The 17,725-nt window shown below is 41.8% G+C and overlaps 1 protein-coding gene across 4 annotated transcripts in view; it reads left to right on the forward strand.

Moving 5' to 3' along the window:
- Positions 1 to 13,310, forward strand: part of LOC110532225 (protein piccolo) — a 59,847-nt gene extending 46,537 nt beyond the window's left edge. For all 4 annotated transcript variants that reach the window (XM_036976084.1, XM_036976089.1, XM_036976091.1 and 1 more), the window contains 7 exons: positions 2,051 to 2,129; positions 2,794 to 2,988; positions 5,351 to 5,489; positions 6,041 to 6,108; positions 8,010 to 8,153; positions 8,554 to 8,699; positions 9,434 to 13,310. In XM_036976084.1, coding sequence (XP_036831979.1) covers positions 2,051 to 2,129; positions 2,794 to 2,988; positions 5,351 to 5,489; positions 6,041 to 6,108; positions 8,010 to 8,153; positions 8,554 to 8,699; positions 9,434 to 9,577 — 915 coding nt within the window. In that variant the 3' untranslated portion in view covers positions 9,578 to 13,310. The remainder of the gene's footprint in view (positions 1 to 2,050; positions 2,130 to 2,793; positions 2,989 to 5,350; positions 5,490 to 6,040; positions 6,109 to 8,009; positions 8,154 to 8,553; positions 8,700 to 9,433) is intronic.
- Positions 13,311 to 17,725: the final 4,415 nt, after the last annotated feature.

Raw genomic sequence — 17,725 nt, forward strand, 5'->3', positions numbered from 1 at the left:
AACATAATCATAAATTAAATTGTGAGTTGAAATCCTTTGCAATCAATGACTGCCTGAAGTCTGGAAGCCATAGACCTCACCAGATGCTGGTTTTCTTCCCTGGTGATGCTCTGCCATGCCTTTACTGCAGCTGTCTCCAGTTCCTGCTTGTTCATTGGGCGTTTTGCCTTCAGCAAGTGAAATGCATGCTCAATTGGATTCAGGTCAGGTGATTGACTTGACAAATGCATAACATTCCACTTCTTTGCCTTATAAAAGTATTGGGTTGCTTTCGCAGTATGCTTCGGCTCATTGTCCATCTGCACTGTGAAGCGCCGTCCAATGAGTTTTGAAGCATTTGGCTGAATATGAGCAGATAATATAACCCTAAACACTTCAGAATTCATCATGCTGCTTTTGTCAGCAGTCACATCATCAATAAATACAAGGGAACCAGTTCCATTGGCAGCGATCCATGCCCACGCCATAACACTACCTCCTCCATGCTTCACAGATGAGGTGGTATGCTCTGATCATGAGCAGTTCCTTCCCTTCTCCATACGCTTCTCTTCCCATCATTCTGGTACAAGTTGATCTTTGTCTCGTCTGTCCATAGGATGCTGTTCCAGAACTGCACCGGCTTTTTAGATATTTTCTGGCAAACTCTAATCTGGTCTTCCTGTTTTTGAGTCTTACCAATGGTGTACATCTTGTGGTAAACCGTCAGAATTTACTCTGGTGAAGTCTTCTCTTGATTGTTGACTTTGACACAGATACACCTACCTCCTGGAGGGGGTTCTTGATCTGGCCAACTGTTGTGAAGGGTTTTTTCTTCAACAGTGAGATAATTATTCTGTCATCCACCACAGTTAACCCACTGTTCCTAGGCCGTCATTGTAAATAATAATTTGTTCTTAACTGACTTGCCTAGTTAAATAAAGTTTAAATAAAATAAAAGTTGTTTTCTGTGGTCTTCCTGGCCTTTTGGTGTTCCTGAACTCACCAGTGCGTTCTTTCTTTTTAAGAATGTACCAAATAGTTGATTTGGCCACACCTAATGTTTTTGCTATCTCTCTGATGGGTTTGTTTGGATTTTTCAGCCTACATAAACCACGTGATGTAATTCCTACTCCATTCACACGACTTGGATGTAAATACCCTCAAATTAAAACTCTGGACTTTCAGCTTTTATTCGTTATTTATTTTCAACTCCAATATGCTGTGTTAGATAGCTAAAATAATAATAACTTGGTCAATGTACAAATATTTATGGAACTGCCTGTAGAACCATATACAGTATAATATCTCCCAGCAAGCTCTACTGCAGGGAGATTATAAAAAATAGTTTATTTTACTTTAATATCTGTGTTTTTGCATGTACATTGATTGGTTCATTAATTTAATGCTACAGAAAGATAAATAACATACAGTTTTGTAACCTAATCCAATCTGTTAGTAATTGCATTTATTGCACCCATTACTGAGATGGTTGTTCCAGTATACTGTATGTGAGTAAGGTAGTCACAGTTAATGTTGTCTTCCCTACCCTGGCAGGCATCCTGAATGCAGGTTGCAGGTATCCTAACTCTGACTTCCAATAGGAATTACAGATCACTTTGCAAGTCAGCATAATGTGACTTGAATGCCTGATGCGGCCTGTAAACTAGGAGATTCCTGCCCTCAGAGAATGGCCTTGTGATATATGTATTGTCATGAATAATTACATTTTAAAGGCTAATAAGGCTGGTGGAACTCTTCAAAGATAAAGGGGTTCTCAGTAGAACCCCATTATTAACGGTTCTAAGAAGAACCTTTAGATAAAATTATTATTGGTAGCACCATATACAGGAGGTTCTTTGATCAAGCCTACATAGAGGGTTCTAGATAGAACTCTCTGCAAAGGGTTCCAAAAAGCACCAAAAAGAGTTTCCCTATGGGAACAAACCGAAGAACCCTTTATGGTTCTACTTAGCACCTTTTCTTCTAAGAGTGTATGTTTGCCTTAATGATGTAAGATGATATATTATAATGCATATAAAGCACATAGAATTGAATGTAAACCTATTGACAGATGGAGGAGTGCCTTGAGTCCCCCAAGAATTCTGTGATAAAGAGCAGAAGCCACGGGATCTTCCCTGACCCAGCAAAAGGTAAGAGCCTCTTCCAGCTGCCTTATTGTGTGTTTTAGCCACCCTGTTACTTTACAGTTTTTCTTCTTGTCTGTTTTGCTGATTGCCACTCTGTTGTCATAGTGATATAACATGTAGTCATGGTGACAGTTTTAGGAATGGCTATTCAGCTGTCGTAATTATACTTTTAGTGCCAGTCACTTCTTTGACTCAGTGCCATCCATGTTGTAGGGACCTGACCCATAGACTAGAGGCACAGTACAAATGTCTAACTACTACATGGCACTTTTAGTGACTTTTACAGTAAAGACACTTTAAAGACGTTCCCTTTCTTTCATCTATCTATCTATCTATCTATCTATCTATCTATCTATCTATCTATCTATCTATCTATCTATCTATCTATCTATCTATCTATCTATCTATCTATCTATCTATCTATCTATCTATCTATCTATCTATCTACCTACCTACCTACCTACCTACCTACCTACCTACCTACCTACCTACCTACCTACCTACCTACCTACCTACCTACCTACCTACCTACCTACCTACCTACCTACCTACCTACCTACCTACCTACCTACCTCCCTCCCTCCCTCCCTCCCTCCCTCCCTCCCTCCCTCCCTCCCTCCCTCCCTCCCTCCCTCCCTCCCTCCCTCCCTCCCTCCCTCCCTCCCAGACATGCAGATGGTGACTCTAGAGAAGTCCCACAGTAGTCCCGGCAGCTCTAAGTCATCGTCAGAAGGCCAGCTTCGTTCCCACGGTCCGTCCCGCAGCCAGAGCAAGAGCAGTGTCACGCAGGCCCACCTGGAGGATGCTGGGATAGCTATAGCTGCCGCAGAGGCCGCTGTGCAACAAGCCCGCCTCCAACCAAGTAATCTACACCCCTTCCTGTGACACACTTCCTCTCCGCTCCACAACGCATGCTAGCTCATCTTCTCTCCGTTTATCTCTCCTCTTGTTCTATCACTCTGTTCTAGCCTTCTGATTGGTTCTTTTACGCAATTAGTAGGTTCCTATAATTAGGCGAACAGTTCTATATTGTTAGGTTTTCTTGTTTGATCCAGTGGTACAACAGAGTTCACCACTAAAACATTGCTGGGGAAAGTTGGCCAAAACACCATTTACATCAGAGACACTCACAGCAGCCCAGAGTATGAACAGAAAGAATACAGGACAGAGAAGGTAACAGACACAGTTCAGCCGCTCCTGTCTCTTCTCTAGAGTGAAGATATATGTCTATATCTTGCATGGTTTTTACTCTGCCCCAGTGTGATCCCCTGTCCGTCCTCCACGTCTAGAAACCACGCTAAGGATAGCAAACACTCATTATTCAATCTATGGGCCCTTCAGTCACTTCTGGACAGAGCTTGACCCCAAGTTGTGGCATACAGTCTCCCCCTCCTGGTGTTTGTTTGGTTCTCTGGACCACTCCCCCCAACAACTAACCTCTGGAGAATACAAGAGGTCAAGCACCCATGTGTGTGTGTATGACCCCTGACCCCTAAGCTGGTTCAATGTAACAATACACACACCCTGAGATGTACAGTCTAGCACTACCCCTGATGCGATTTAAAAACTGACCAAACACACTAGCAAGTACAGACACAGCAGCACGGGGGTCAAAGGGCAACAGGAAACTGACTCTGCACTCACTGGCCAATTAGAGTCAGCTGACCTTCAGGGGAACGGCAGTGTATAGGGAAGGTGAGACAACAGGACAGGAGTGTAGATATTTTTCATCAAAAGAAGTACATATAACCTCACTAATCAAACTAAAGGCCCTTCTCTCCTCTAGAGAACCATGCTCTCAGTAAGGACCATAATACAACTTCATGATGATGTAAACCATTCAGTGCTCAGATAAATACGTGTAAATAGTCCAAAACTTCTCAATAGCTGCTTTGGTATTTGTACCCTTGCATTGAAGAACCTTACTGTGTGTGCATTCTCACCAGCCTACACTGTCAAATATTTAGTTTGTACGACATCAAGAGATATCATCACACTTCTCTCTTTGCTTGTGTTTTATCTCATCCTTCTTTTCCATACATTTTTATAATGAGTCATGAAGTCAATCAAATTACCATAACTATTATTTTATCATCACTCTTCTCTGTTTCTGAATCATTATTATATTTCAGTTACCCGTAATTTGCTTTTACATCTCAAACTGGCTGTTTTTTAGTTGGGATCATTATGAGATTGTTAAAAGACATTATGAAGGGGTCATACATGCTCATGACAAGGTATTATAGCTACAGTGCCTATAGAAAATGTACACCCCTTTAAAACAGGCAACATTTTCCAATAGGAAGATCTCAGTTACAGTCAATCAATTGCACTCTCTCGTGACAGTGGGTAAAAATGACCGTCCAAACCTCTCTGTGGAACATCTGGGCAGGATGAACCTGCTACTAAAGCTGCTCCTGTGTTGCATTAGAGTGCTGTGGAGTGGGGTGTGTGTCAATGTACATGACCATATGTGTTTTTAGTTGCAGCCTTTTCATGAACATGTCCTGCATTGATTCCAGGCTGCAGCCAATTGTAGCACTGGCTTTGTTAATGATTATGTCAAGCTTGTTAAAGTCTTCCTTAGCTAAACTTATCCTGAAATCATGTTATTCACTACAATTGTACACAGGTGGAGGACTATTAACTTGGTGTGTGATTTTGAAGGTGATTGGTTACACCTGAGCTAATTTAGGATCGCTATTACAAGGGCGGTGAACACTTTGCCAAACAAGGTATTTCAGTTTCTTCATTCTTTTTTAAAGTTGTTTAGATCAATGGGGGTGGAGCGATATTAATTACAGGCTATAAGGCAACAAAAGGTGAAAGGGAGTGTAGAGTTTCTAGTGGCACTATAATAATGGATTCTAATATATGTTATAACCGCTAACGGGGAACCAAAAATACACTTTGACCCCCAGGTGTAGCTGCACAATTTGCATATGAATCTAGTAATAACAGTGTTTATTACTATGCTTTACACGCACGCACACACACACACACACACACACACACACACACACGCACACACACACACACACACACACACGCACACACACACACACACACGCACACGCACACGCACACACACACACACACACACACACACACACACACACACACACACACACACACACACACACACACACACACACACACACACACACAGTCATTCTATGCCCCTCCTCTCTCTCACTCTTTCTCTTTCCCCCACCCCTCTGTAGGACCAGGCCACAGGTTGGGGGATGTGTCTGGGCCGGTGGTGTCCTCAGCCCCCAATCTGCTGGAGGGGTATGGGGGTCTGGATGGAGAAGAGGGGGCTGGCACAGGGGTCGACAGCGCCATTTTCCAGGTCCCACACATGTGAGTAAATAGCCTGTTTGTGGGGTGTGTGTCTGTTCCCCAGTCTGCCCTGTACGGAGTTTGTGCGCGCCTGGTATCCAAACATATATGGCTTGAGATGTGGACACTGGTCGAATGTGTGTAGGAAGATACCTAGTTTAAATATCAACAGTAGTGACACAGCAGCTGCAGCATAACATTTGATTTACATCATCATCATTATGATTGGTTGGATAATAGTCTATGCGTAGCAGAGAGAGGCAGAAAGACATAGAGAGGAGCGGCTGCATCTATGACCCTCCAACCCAACTCCCTTCTGTAGTCGGGAGTTGCACATGTTTTTCAGGGCACCAGCAACACAGGTAGTTTAGACTGTAGTTAATCACTGTATACTGAAATATCCACACAAGCACCGAGCCAGCCAGCCACATACTGTGTTAGTTAGAAGAGGGTATTTTTTCATTTTGAGCACCTGCCCCCTGGAAGGTCTGTGGCACGGCCCTGGTGTAGATGATCTATCACATACCACTTTGTCGTCTGTGTTTCTAAGTGAAATGTGTGTTTACCAACAGAGGGAAGACCATCCCCAACGGCATTGACAAGTCTAGAGGACTGCCACTCTCGCTATCAGACAATGAGGGTAAGACTGTGTGTGTTTGTGTGTGTGTACTTGTTTTCCTACCTTCTCAGGACCCCAATGTCACAACAATTCACCCAAATGTCCTGACAAAGAATTAAAAACAATAACCTTTTTCTCAATTTGTTCAAATGCTATTTTAAGCTTAAGGTTTAGGGTTTTGCTGTTAAGGTTAAGTTTAGTGTTAGGATTTGGGGGATTAAGGTCAGGGTTAGGTTAAGGGTAGAGTTAGGTTTAGGGCTTAGGGAAAATAGGATTTTTAATAGTAAAAATAGGTTACTACCACAAAAATAAAGTTGTGTATGTGTGTGACTCCTTATTAGCTTTGTCTTCATATGTATGCCATCTACTGGACAGAACAGGACATAACACCAACAGGCATAACAGGCCTACCTCTAAATGCAAACCTAGTCCCCTGGACAGAAAGTAACTATATCTCTCTCTGTGTGTCATAACTATATCTAGGATTCAGATAGCTCAGGTTTCGTGGTTGCTCCTCACTCAAGTAGAAACTGGAGAGAGGAGAGTCCTGCCCTTGGTCTATTTTGGTGCAGGCAGTATGTCAGTGTTGAATAATTTACAGCAACAGAGAGGAAGGGTGTGTGTATCTCACCATTACTATGTCTGTCTGTCTGTCTTTCTCTCTCAATTCAATTCAATTTTCGGGGCTTTATTTGTATGGGAAACATATGTTTACAATGCCAAAGCAAGTGAAAAGATAATAAACAAAAGTGAAATAAACAATAAAAAATTAACAGTAAACATTACACTTACAAAAGTATATACTGTGTTGTAATGATGTGCAAATAGTTAAAGTACAAATGGGAAAATATAGAAATATAGGTTGTATTTAGTCAGCCACCAATTGTGCTATTTCTCCCACTTCAAAATACTTAAAAAAAAAAAAATGTTCCACCATAATTTGCAAATAAATTCATAAAAAATCCTACAATGTGATTTTCTGGATTTTTTTTCTCATTTTGTCTGTCATAGTTGAAGTGTACCTATGATGAAAATTACAGGCCTCTCTCATCTTTTTAAGTGGGAGAACTTGCACAATTGGTGGCTGACTAAATACTTTTTTGCCCCACTGTATGGTCTAATACATATACATTTGGCAGGAGGTCAGGAAGTGCAGCTAATTTTCCACCTCATTTTGTGGGCAGTGTGCACACTGACAGCCTGTCTTTTCTTGAGAGCCAGGTCTGCTTTCGGCGGCCTTTCTCAATAGCAAGGCTATGCTCACTGATTCTTTACATAGTCAAAGATGTCCTTTTTGGGTCAGTCACAGTGGTTTTCTGCCACTGTGTACTCTCTGTTTAGTGCCAAATAGCATTCTAGTTTGCTCGGTTTTTTTTGCAAATTCTTTCCAACGAGTCAAGAAATTATTGTTTTGTTTTCTCATGATTTGGTTGGGTCTAGGTTATGTTGCTGTCCTGGGGCTCTGTGGTGTCTGTTTGTAAACAGAGCCCCAGGACCAGCTTGCTTAGGGGGCTCTTCTCAAGGTTAATCTCTCTGTAGGCAATGGCTTTGTTATGGAAGGTTTGGGAATTGCTTCCTTTTAGGTGATTGTAGAATTTAACAGCTCTTTTCTAGATTTGATAATTAGTGGGTATCAGCCTAATTCTGCTCTGCATGCATTATTTGGTGTTTTACCTTGTACACTGGGGATATTTTTGCAGAATTCTGCATGCATAGTCTCAATTTGGTGTTTGTCCCATTTTGTGAATATTTGGTTGGTGAGCGGACACCAGACCTCATAATCATAAATGGAAATGGGTTTTATAACTGATTCAAGTATCTCTCTCTCTCTCTCTCTGCCTCGCCTCCCCCTCCTGCCCTTCTCTCCTCTCCTCCCCTCCTCCCCCTCTCACCCTCCTCCCCTCTTACTACCTCTCCCCCAGGGGGTGGGGGTAAGACCCAGATGATGGGGGAGATCAAGGTGGCCTTGAAGAAAGAGGTGAAACAAGAGGGAGACCAGCTGGTCCTGGAGGTTCTACAGTGTAGAAACATCACTTACAAGTTCAAGAGCCCAGACCACCTACCAGGTGTGTGTGTGTGTGTGTGTGTGTGTGTGTGTGTGTGTGTGTGTGTGTGTGTGTGTGTGTGTGTGTGTGTGCGTGTGCGTGTGCGTGTGTGGATAGGAATATTAAACAAACAAACACTTTACCGATAGGGGACATTTTTGCTAGTCACCACAAGGTCAAATGCTATTTTTAGGGGGTTTAGGGTTAAGGTTAGAATTTGTCTTAGGGTTAGAATTACGTTAAAGGTTGAGGTTAGGGTTAGGGTTAGTACGGGCTAGGGTTAGGGGTTAGGGAAAATAGGATTTTGAATGGGACTGAATTGTGTGTCCCCACAAGGTTAGCTGTACAAGACTGTGCACCTGTGCATGTCTGTCTGTCTGCCTCACTGACTGTCTGACCGTCTGACTCTGTTTCTCTGTAGATCTCTATGTGAAGCTGTACGTTGTTAATGTGGCGACTCAGAAGAGGATCATCAAGAAGAAGACAAGAGTGTGTCGACATGACAGAGAACCCTCCTTCAACGAGACCTTCAGGTTCAGCCTCAACCCCACCGGACACTCCCTGCAGGTAACAAACACATGTCTCTGGTTTCCTGCTTCATTCAGACTGTTAATTGTTCTAATAGGCTCGTGTGTGTGTGTGTGTTTAATACGTGTAATTCTTGTACTTTTCACACACACACACATTTTTGTTTTACTATCCCTGAGGAGACCAAATAATTGATTCCCATTCAAATTCTTAACCCTAACCACATCCCTAAACCCCTTACCCTAAACCTAACTTCAAATCCCTAATCCTAACTTCAAAACCCTAAACCTAACTTCTAAACCCTAGCCCTAACTTCATATCCCTAAACCTAACTGTAACCCTAAACCTAACTTCTAAACCCTAACCCTAACTTCATATCCCTAATTCTAACTGTAACCCTAAACCTAACTTCAAATCCCTAATCCTAACTTCAAAACCCTAAACCTAACTTCTAAACCCTAGCCCTAACTTCATATCCCTAATCCTAACTGTAACCCTAAACCTAACTTCTAAACCCTAACCCTAATCCTAACTGTAACCCTAAACCTAATCCCTAAACCTAAAATAGCCTTTTTTGTCTTGTGGGGACTGGCGAAATGTCCCCATTTGTCTGAGTATTCCTTGTTTTGCTATCCTTGTGAGGACTTCTGGTCCCCACAAGGATAGTAAAACCAAACACATGCTCGCACACACACAAACAAACAAATATAAACACACACACACACACTCAGGATACCCACTACAAGTATGTGTATGTTCTCTCCTGTCCCTAGTTGTTCCTGGTGTCTAACGGGGGTAAGTTTATGAAGAAGACCCTGATAGGAGAGGCCTACATCTGGCTGGACAAGGTGGACATGAGGAAGAGGGTGGTCAGCTGGCACAAGCTGCTGGTCAATTCCACACACAACCAGTCCTGAGAGTTCAACTTGAGGTCACAGAGAGGTCAACCAGATGTCAGTGAAGGTCAATGAATAGTATTGGTCAGTGGTTGCTCGTAGAGGAGGACGAAAAAGAGGAAAAGGAATATGAGTTGCGTTACAGAGTGCCCTTCATCTCCTTTGTGTTATTGTATGAATGAATGAATGAATGAATGAATGAAGGAAAGAAGGAAGGAAGGAAGGAAGGAAGGAAGGAAGGAAGGAAGGAAGGAAGGAAGGAAGGAAGGAAGGAAGGAAGGAAGGAAGGAAGGAAGGAAGGAAGGAAGGAAGGAAGGAAGGAAGGAAGGAAGGAAGGAAGGAAAAGGGCCTATCCCCTCACACTGCCATACATGGACTGTACCCTGATTCTTTATTGGATAGTAACAGCCAGAGACTCAATCCTGATTTCTGATTGGACCAAATATTCAGAGACTGTACCCCGGATTGGACAGAGGCTGCCAGCACACACACACACACACACACACACACACACAGAGAGAGAGAGAGAGAAATGAAGAAGTCCCCTTATCTGCTGTAAGAGGACACACACATCTCACTATCTCCCAGCTCTCTGCTGGACATGTCGGATGCAAAACCTGACGTCAATCAGGACTGTGCAGCAAAACCACAGAGTAATTACCATGCCAGAACTACTCCTTTCTGTTTTGTCTGGATCTGATGCTGTTGTCTATGATTTATCATAGCCTCCACTTTAAGATCTTTGTGATCTGTGAATCTGTCTGTCATTCAGTCAGTCGGTGGGGTGCAAATCAATGTATTTGTTTTTTTGTCCTGAGCTGCTTGAAGTATGGAATGTTTGTTGTATGATACTATTCATGTAATGTAAAAAAAAACACAAAAAAAACAAGGTGTATGTACATTGAAAATCTATGGTTGATATTGCAGTAACTGTAACTGACATTATCTGAACACTTCCGTCCAATAGGTGGCGGTAATTCCCTATTACAGTTAGTTGTCAACCGCCATAAAACTCCAACTCGACCTTACCTGGACAAGTGTTAATGTACATTCAGATGTAGATAGATATATGTCTGAATATTAATTATATCAAAGACACACTGTACAGAGAAATGTTATTTATGAACATAGAGTTTATAACAATAAATCTCCTCATGTGCAGTTTATTCTAAAGACTAAATGTATTCTGTACAGAAGGTATGTATGGAAGGAGCACAGACAATCCAATCACTTTAGCTCTGACGTTATGCAGTTATACTGGGTGTTATTCATTGGAAAAAATAGGAAAATGCAGTTCAAATGGTGAATGTAGAACTCATTTTACAACTGAGACATTAGAGGAGAACTTCCACATGGATATCCCTCCTCTTACAGGTGGGGAGAAGAGAACAGATAGAAAGGGGATGTCAGGTCCCTTCCCCTTCAAGCTATCCCCTATTATGTCCTGAATGTTACTGACTGAGGAAGATCATGTGATTTTACTGGACTCATCTGACTTGATGTTTTTGTGTTGTCTTTCACACACGTGACTGGAGGCTTAAACAATAGCTCTGGTTTGAGAGAGAAACCTGGATTGCTGGCCACTTTGCCCGTCCTGCAATCGGACAGAGGGATGTGTAGCATCTCTCTGGTGAAGTGCTCTGCTCCCCAAACTGGGCCGCTCACCTGTTCTATGTCAAAGCAACAGGTAAACACACCTGTCCTCTCGGTGTGTGCCATCACAGTCTGGTTCTGTATGCTGTGTGTGCCATCACAGTCTGGTTCTGTATGCTGTGTGTGTGTCTGTCGTCACACATGGCCTATTTTCCTCTCAAAGATTAGCGCAAAAAGAAAGTGTGAACTGTTCTTTTAAAAATCAATGTGTGGTTTGTTTATTAACAGAACATCCAACATCATGCTGTACACAGTACACTGTAAATTGTACACTGTGCAGTCGGTGTCAGTGTAAGTGGAGGTAATGCAACAACACAGTGAACCAGCCTGTGGCACTGTCTCTGCTCAATGCTCTAAGTCATTACCTATGGCCCAGTCATCACATATGGCCGGGACATGCTGATACACACTATACATACACACTATACATCACTATAGTAGCCTGGTTTACTTCTCGGTTCAGCTATTACATTCCATTCCTTGTACTCTGTGTCTTTGGTAAATGACAGGAGTGGCAGGGAGGGGAATATTAGCTAAAAAGATTTGTACCCAGACTATGAATATATCATAGTAAACAACATCACCAGGTGACCCAACAGACCTACTACCCTCAACCCGACTGCTAGTGTCTAGGCATATCACTGAGGAACTAGGGGTGACAGATGCAATTTCCTAATACATAAAGTCCATATCAGAGGCTCGAAATGCAGACACTGAGTCAAGATGTCAGAATGTTCATGAGTCAAGATGTCAGAATGTTCATAAAACAAAAAATAAACATGATTTTAAAGAAAGGTAAAAAGTTTTACAAAAATGTAATTGTCGTGCCAACCTTATTTTGTAAGCAAACCCATTGGTTCTGTTGAAGTAATTCTATGCAACATAGACTTTGTGTTTGAATGCATTTTCTTAACATGTAATATCAGTGAACATCGCGTCTGAAAATATGTATCTTATGAAGAGAATTTTGATTTATTTTGATTTATATATTATTCAAGAAAAATAGAAAAAAATATAGATACATTTTTTACTACCTGTATACAATCATATACATAAAGCTTGTGCACTTTAGTATTACATTGTTGACTGATTTCCTTGTTCCGTGTAAAGTGTCATAACATGCAAGTTGAAGTGGCTGTTCCAGTTAGTGTCTTTATGTTGAGATGATTTTGAGTTTGTGATGTATGAAGGAGTTCATATGACACTGTTTTTAATTTACATGGCAAAAGAAAAACTCAAATTAAATCTACAATCACAGACAATTTAAGGTACATATTGCTTCATATCTGAGGAGACACCATCAAACTGTATGGTTGATATAACCACCAACACATGTATGTATAAATCCATGATGTTCAGTCTGAGAAGAATTATGAGGTCATTTTCAAAGCCCAACTCCAGGTTTGTCCCCCCTTTCATGTTCTCCTCAGATTACACTCAGCTAGATTGTCAATATCCATTGTCGCTCAGTCCGTTCCTAGTAACCATGAAACCAATCAAACGTGTGTATCTGTGAGGGGTGTGAATGTGGCGTACTCATCTGATCTATGTAAATATAAAGTGTTTTATTTTCTACAGAGATTGATTGTTCGTATTGTCTGAGGTTTGAGCATGTGAGTGTAAAACAAAAATACAAAAACACTTAAAACCTGTCTGTCTGTCTGTCTCTAGTGGTGTGTGTGAGAAGGTGATTATGTGATCTGACCGTGCGTTGTCAACCCATGGGTGTCTGACTGTAAAACTATGTCAAAGATGCCCAGCCAACCAGAGGGGACAAATCTACTTAATTTCAGTTGTTTGAGACTTCCTGTTACCACACTGGATGTTGCATGTCTGTCAATATTTTGCTTCCAGATATGTTCAAAAAGAGGGAGATAATATGTATAGATTTATCGGAAGTTGTATGCCGACTGTATAAAGATTATGCTTGTAAAATGGTCTTGTTTTTCACTCAGTGTAAAAATGGGGAATCTATCGTTCTGGTTTTGTGGTTGTACACAGGATGTGTTAAGATATTATTATGCAAATTGTGCTGTAAAAAAGGCTGTTTCCCTAAAATCTAAAGAATAAATATAAAAAGAGATTTATTCCACAAGCTAAATGGAGTTTTGGTTACATCTTTGAGTGTGTTCTGTATTATGCATCTATAGTATTTGCCTTCTGCTCTCTTACAGCTATACTGTATATACATGTATTATTATATCAATACTATCATTCCTGTATGTACACTGTATGTACAGCATGGGAAAGCAGCCTCTCGGTGATGGCTTGTTATGGACCATAACACAGACATACCGCTTCTGGACACTACACATGTTGTACACTCACATGCACGCTCTCGCGCACGCAGGCACAGACATTCACACACACACACACACACACAAACACACACACACACACAAACACACACACACACAAACATACACAGACACAAACAAAGACCTGTGCTGTGCTAAGAGAGCGTATATAGTAACCATTAGTCTAGCTCTAGCACCTCTGCATCACCAGTTAACTGAGAGAGACTGGGGGCTCTATCTCCATCTCTGTCTATTATCTGTCAAGGCCTCCTGCCTTTCAGCACTACCATGTCCTTCCTTTGACTCGCTCTACTTCTCTCCTCTTTTCTCCTCTCTCTGTCTAGGCAGATCTCACTGTAGATTACATTACCATGGTACAACTGCTCCCTTGCTCACACATCTGTGTGAAGAAGAGAGCGAGAGAATGTGTATGTGTGTGTACTTGTGTGTGTTTGTGAGTGAGAGCGAGGGGGGGTGAGAGAGAGCAGGTGAGAGGACGAGCTAGACGGTGTGTGGTTGCTTAGCAACGATTGACAACCAAAAATCCCAAGCATTCCGGCTGTGTTGCCCTGCCCTGCCTCTGGATTGGACTATCTGACTGGCTCATCTGTTGTCCAATCAAACATGGCCTCTGTCACCTGATACATAATATATACAGTAGATTGGTTACATTGTTTTAACAGGCAGTTTTACATTGAAATGTATCACCAATATTGAAGGACACAACCCATAGGCAAAACATATACAGTAGACTAGGAGATCGTGTGATGTTTACTGTAACACCAAGTCTCTGCTATACATATAATAAAACTTGTCTTGTTAGCAAAGCAACCAACGGCTATGTAGGCCCAGCTTTTGGCACAACATCCTTGGCCCGGTAACAAGTATGTAACGCATAGTGCTTGTAAAGGTAGTGCATCTTGTAAAACCCTTCAGATGGATCACATTGTAAAGGCTTAAATTTGATACTCTAAATCAGGATTATTCAACCGGCGGTCCGCAAAGGTAATGCATGGGGGTCCGCGAAAATATACACTACCGTTCAAAAGTTTGGGGTTACATTGAAATGTCCTTGTTTTTGAAAGAAAAGCACATTTTTTGTCCATTAAAATAACATCAAATTGATCGAAATACAGTGTAGACATTGTTAATGTTGTAAATGACTATTGTAGCTGTGTTCCAATGGCACGCTGTGTTAGCTAATCCAAGTTTATCATTTTAAAAGGCTAATTGATCATTAGAAAACCCTTTTGCAATTATGTTATCACAGCTGAAAACTGTTGTTCTGATTAAAGAAGCAATACAAATGGCCTTCTTTAGACCAGTTGAGTATCTGGAGCATCAGAATTTGTGGATTGATTACAGGCTCAAAATTACCAGAAACAAAGCACTTTCTTCTGAAACTCGTCAGTCTATTCTTGTTCTGAGAAATGAAGGCTATTCCATGCGAGAAATTGCCAAGAAACTGAAGATCTCGTACAACGATGTGTACTACTTCCTTCACAGAACAGCGCAAACTGGCTCTAACCAGAATAGAAAGAGGAGTGGGAGGCCCTGGTACACAACTAAGCAAGAGGACAAGTACATTAGAGTGCCTATTTTGAGAAACAGACACCTTACAAGTCCTCAACTGGCAGCTTCATTAAATAGTTCCCGCAAAACACCAGTCTCTCTGCTGATAGGCTTGGAAGAGGAGGCTTGCAGTCAACATCAGAATCAGATGAAGACTCTTCATCAGCAACTGTTGATTTAAAGCTCAATATCTGATCCTCCATCCGACCCCAACTCATCTAAATTCTGCAGCATTTGCAATGCTGCCAGTGCGTCCATTCGTTTTGTTTGGCTTGCCACTGTGAACTACACACATTGTATGTTGTACTCAGTGTCTTATTTGACTCTCTGAGGGGAAATTATATACAATTTCCAGCCTTTCATAATGAAATAATTAGACCGCCCACAAATCATTACACTATTGTTTTAAATTCAATCACCCTCATTATTCAGATCAATCAAATTCAATCATCCTCTTCATTCAGTTCATTGAAGTTAGATGCACCATTATCAGTTTCTATCTGGTTTCTATCGTTCATTCATCCATTGTAGCCTATTTTATGTTACTAGTTGTTGCTTACTAGCCCGAGCAATGCTGCCGTGCGAGTGGTCATGTGCTGAATGTATGGACAGCACAGATATTCTTGGAAAAAGTGAAATTTGGAAAAAGAGCTGCACCTCTTAAATTTGTAGTTATATGATGAAGGTAAGTGTCATAGGAACTGCAGAATATGCCCTTTATAGTACTATATAGATCAAAATATATTTTAAAATGATATTAACTGCAGGTTACTCTGGATTTGATAAAGTGATCCTCCTTTCCCTGCCTCTGTAAATTATAAGACGCGACCATCTCTTCATGTACAATTTAGCAACTGATAGGCCTGATATTGTCACTCATCAGATTTTTGTAAACTTAATCTTGTCTATAGGCTATCTCATATTATGTGGGAAATTAGTTTCAGTGTAGTTTAGATCAGGGGTGCAACTTTGGTTTTAGAAGTGGGGAAGACATAACCTGGCGGGTGGTCTGGGGGTCCTAAATCAGAATTTGTTTGGGTATCTAAAGATAATTTCCTGCATTTATACACAACCTATATATGGCCCTTTTGGGGTCACTTAAATAAGAATAAAATATGTTTCTAAACACTTCTGCATGAATGTGGATGCTATCTTGATTATGGATAATCCTAAATTAATTGTGAATAATAAGGAGTGAGAAAGTTATAGATGCACAAATATCATACCCTCCAAAAAATGTGAACCTCCCCAAGATGGCGTAGCAGTGCAGATGTGGTTTGACCTCCTGTCGTTTACTTTTTGTATTTTCCGTATTCTTTGAATATATTTCAATTTATTTTTCAATCTCTTTTCAATTTTTTAATTTAATATACCTTCCGGTAACCCGCCTCACTCAATGTGACACACTGATCCGCAATTTCTTTTAGACCTTATAGCCAAAACTTTAATCTAGCCATCAGAAGCTAACCAACTAATTAGCTACTAGCTATTTAGTCATTGTTAGCCACTGCTAGCGGCCTTTACCCTCTGCACAGGCAACAGACGTTTTTTAGCCTGGATAATACCTGCCAGCCTCGGACTGTTTTTCTGCACTACAACACCGGATTCCTGCCGTAACCCCTGGACCATTACTCCTGATCATCACAGCTAGCTAGCTGTCACCGAGTGAACCAACCCCAAAGCTAGCCCTGAGCCAGGCGCATCTCCCGGATAGCAAACAAAATTACCACAACTACAATACCTCTTTCGCCATCTGGCCCGGTCCCTTCGTCGACACTGCGCCATGCCGTACCACCACCACTGGTCCGCAGACAGAATTCCATCCGCTGTGCCCTCAACCGGCCTTTGCCGGACGTCGGAGCAGAAGCTTCTACTTACCCCGGCCTGCTAACTTTAAACGCTGTGTCTTCCGCGTGCTAGCGTAGCAATGACTACCCCGCGGCTTCCCTGTTCGATCTATTGCTGTTCACTGGACCCTATGATCACTTGGCTACATAGCTGATGCCTGCTGGACTGTTCATTTATCACTGTACACCACTTTGTTATCTTTTATTTATCTGTCGGCCCTAGCCCCGAACTCAGGCCCTGTCTGTAGTTAACCGACCCTCTCTGCCCATTCATCGCCATTTTACCTGTTGTTGTTGTCTTAGCTGATTAGCTGTTGTTGTCTTACCTGTTGTTGTCTTACCTAGCTCTCCCAATCAACACCTGTGATTGCGCTATGCCTCGCTTTATGTCTCTCTCAAATGTCAATATGCCTTGTATACTGTTGTATAGGATAGTTATCATTGTTTTAGTTTACTGCGGAGCCCCTAGTCCCACTGTACATGCCTCAGATACATCCTTTGTCCCACCTCCCACACATGCGGTGACCTCACCCAGTATAACCAGCGTGTCCAGAGATGCAACCTCTCTTATCATCACTCAGTGACTGGGCTTGCCTCCAGTGTACCCGCACCCCACCATACCCCTTGGTTTCATGCATGTTAACATCAGAAGCCTCCTCCCTAAGTTTGTTTTACTCACTGCTTTAGCACACTCCGCCAACCCTGATGTCCTAGCCGTGTCTGAATCCTGGCTTAGGAAGGCCACCAAAAATTCTGAGATTTCCATTCCCAAATACAACATTTTCCATCAAGATAGAACT

Source organism: Oncorhynchus mykiss, chromosome 1, assembly GCF_013265735.2.
Source record: "Oncorhynchus mykiss isolate Arlee chromosome 1, USDA_OmykA_1.1, whole genome shotgun sequence".
Lineage (NCBI taxonomy): Eukaryota > Metazoa > Chordata > Actinopteri > Salmoniformes > Salmonidae > Oncorhynchus > Oncorhynchus mykiss.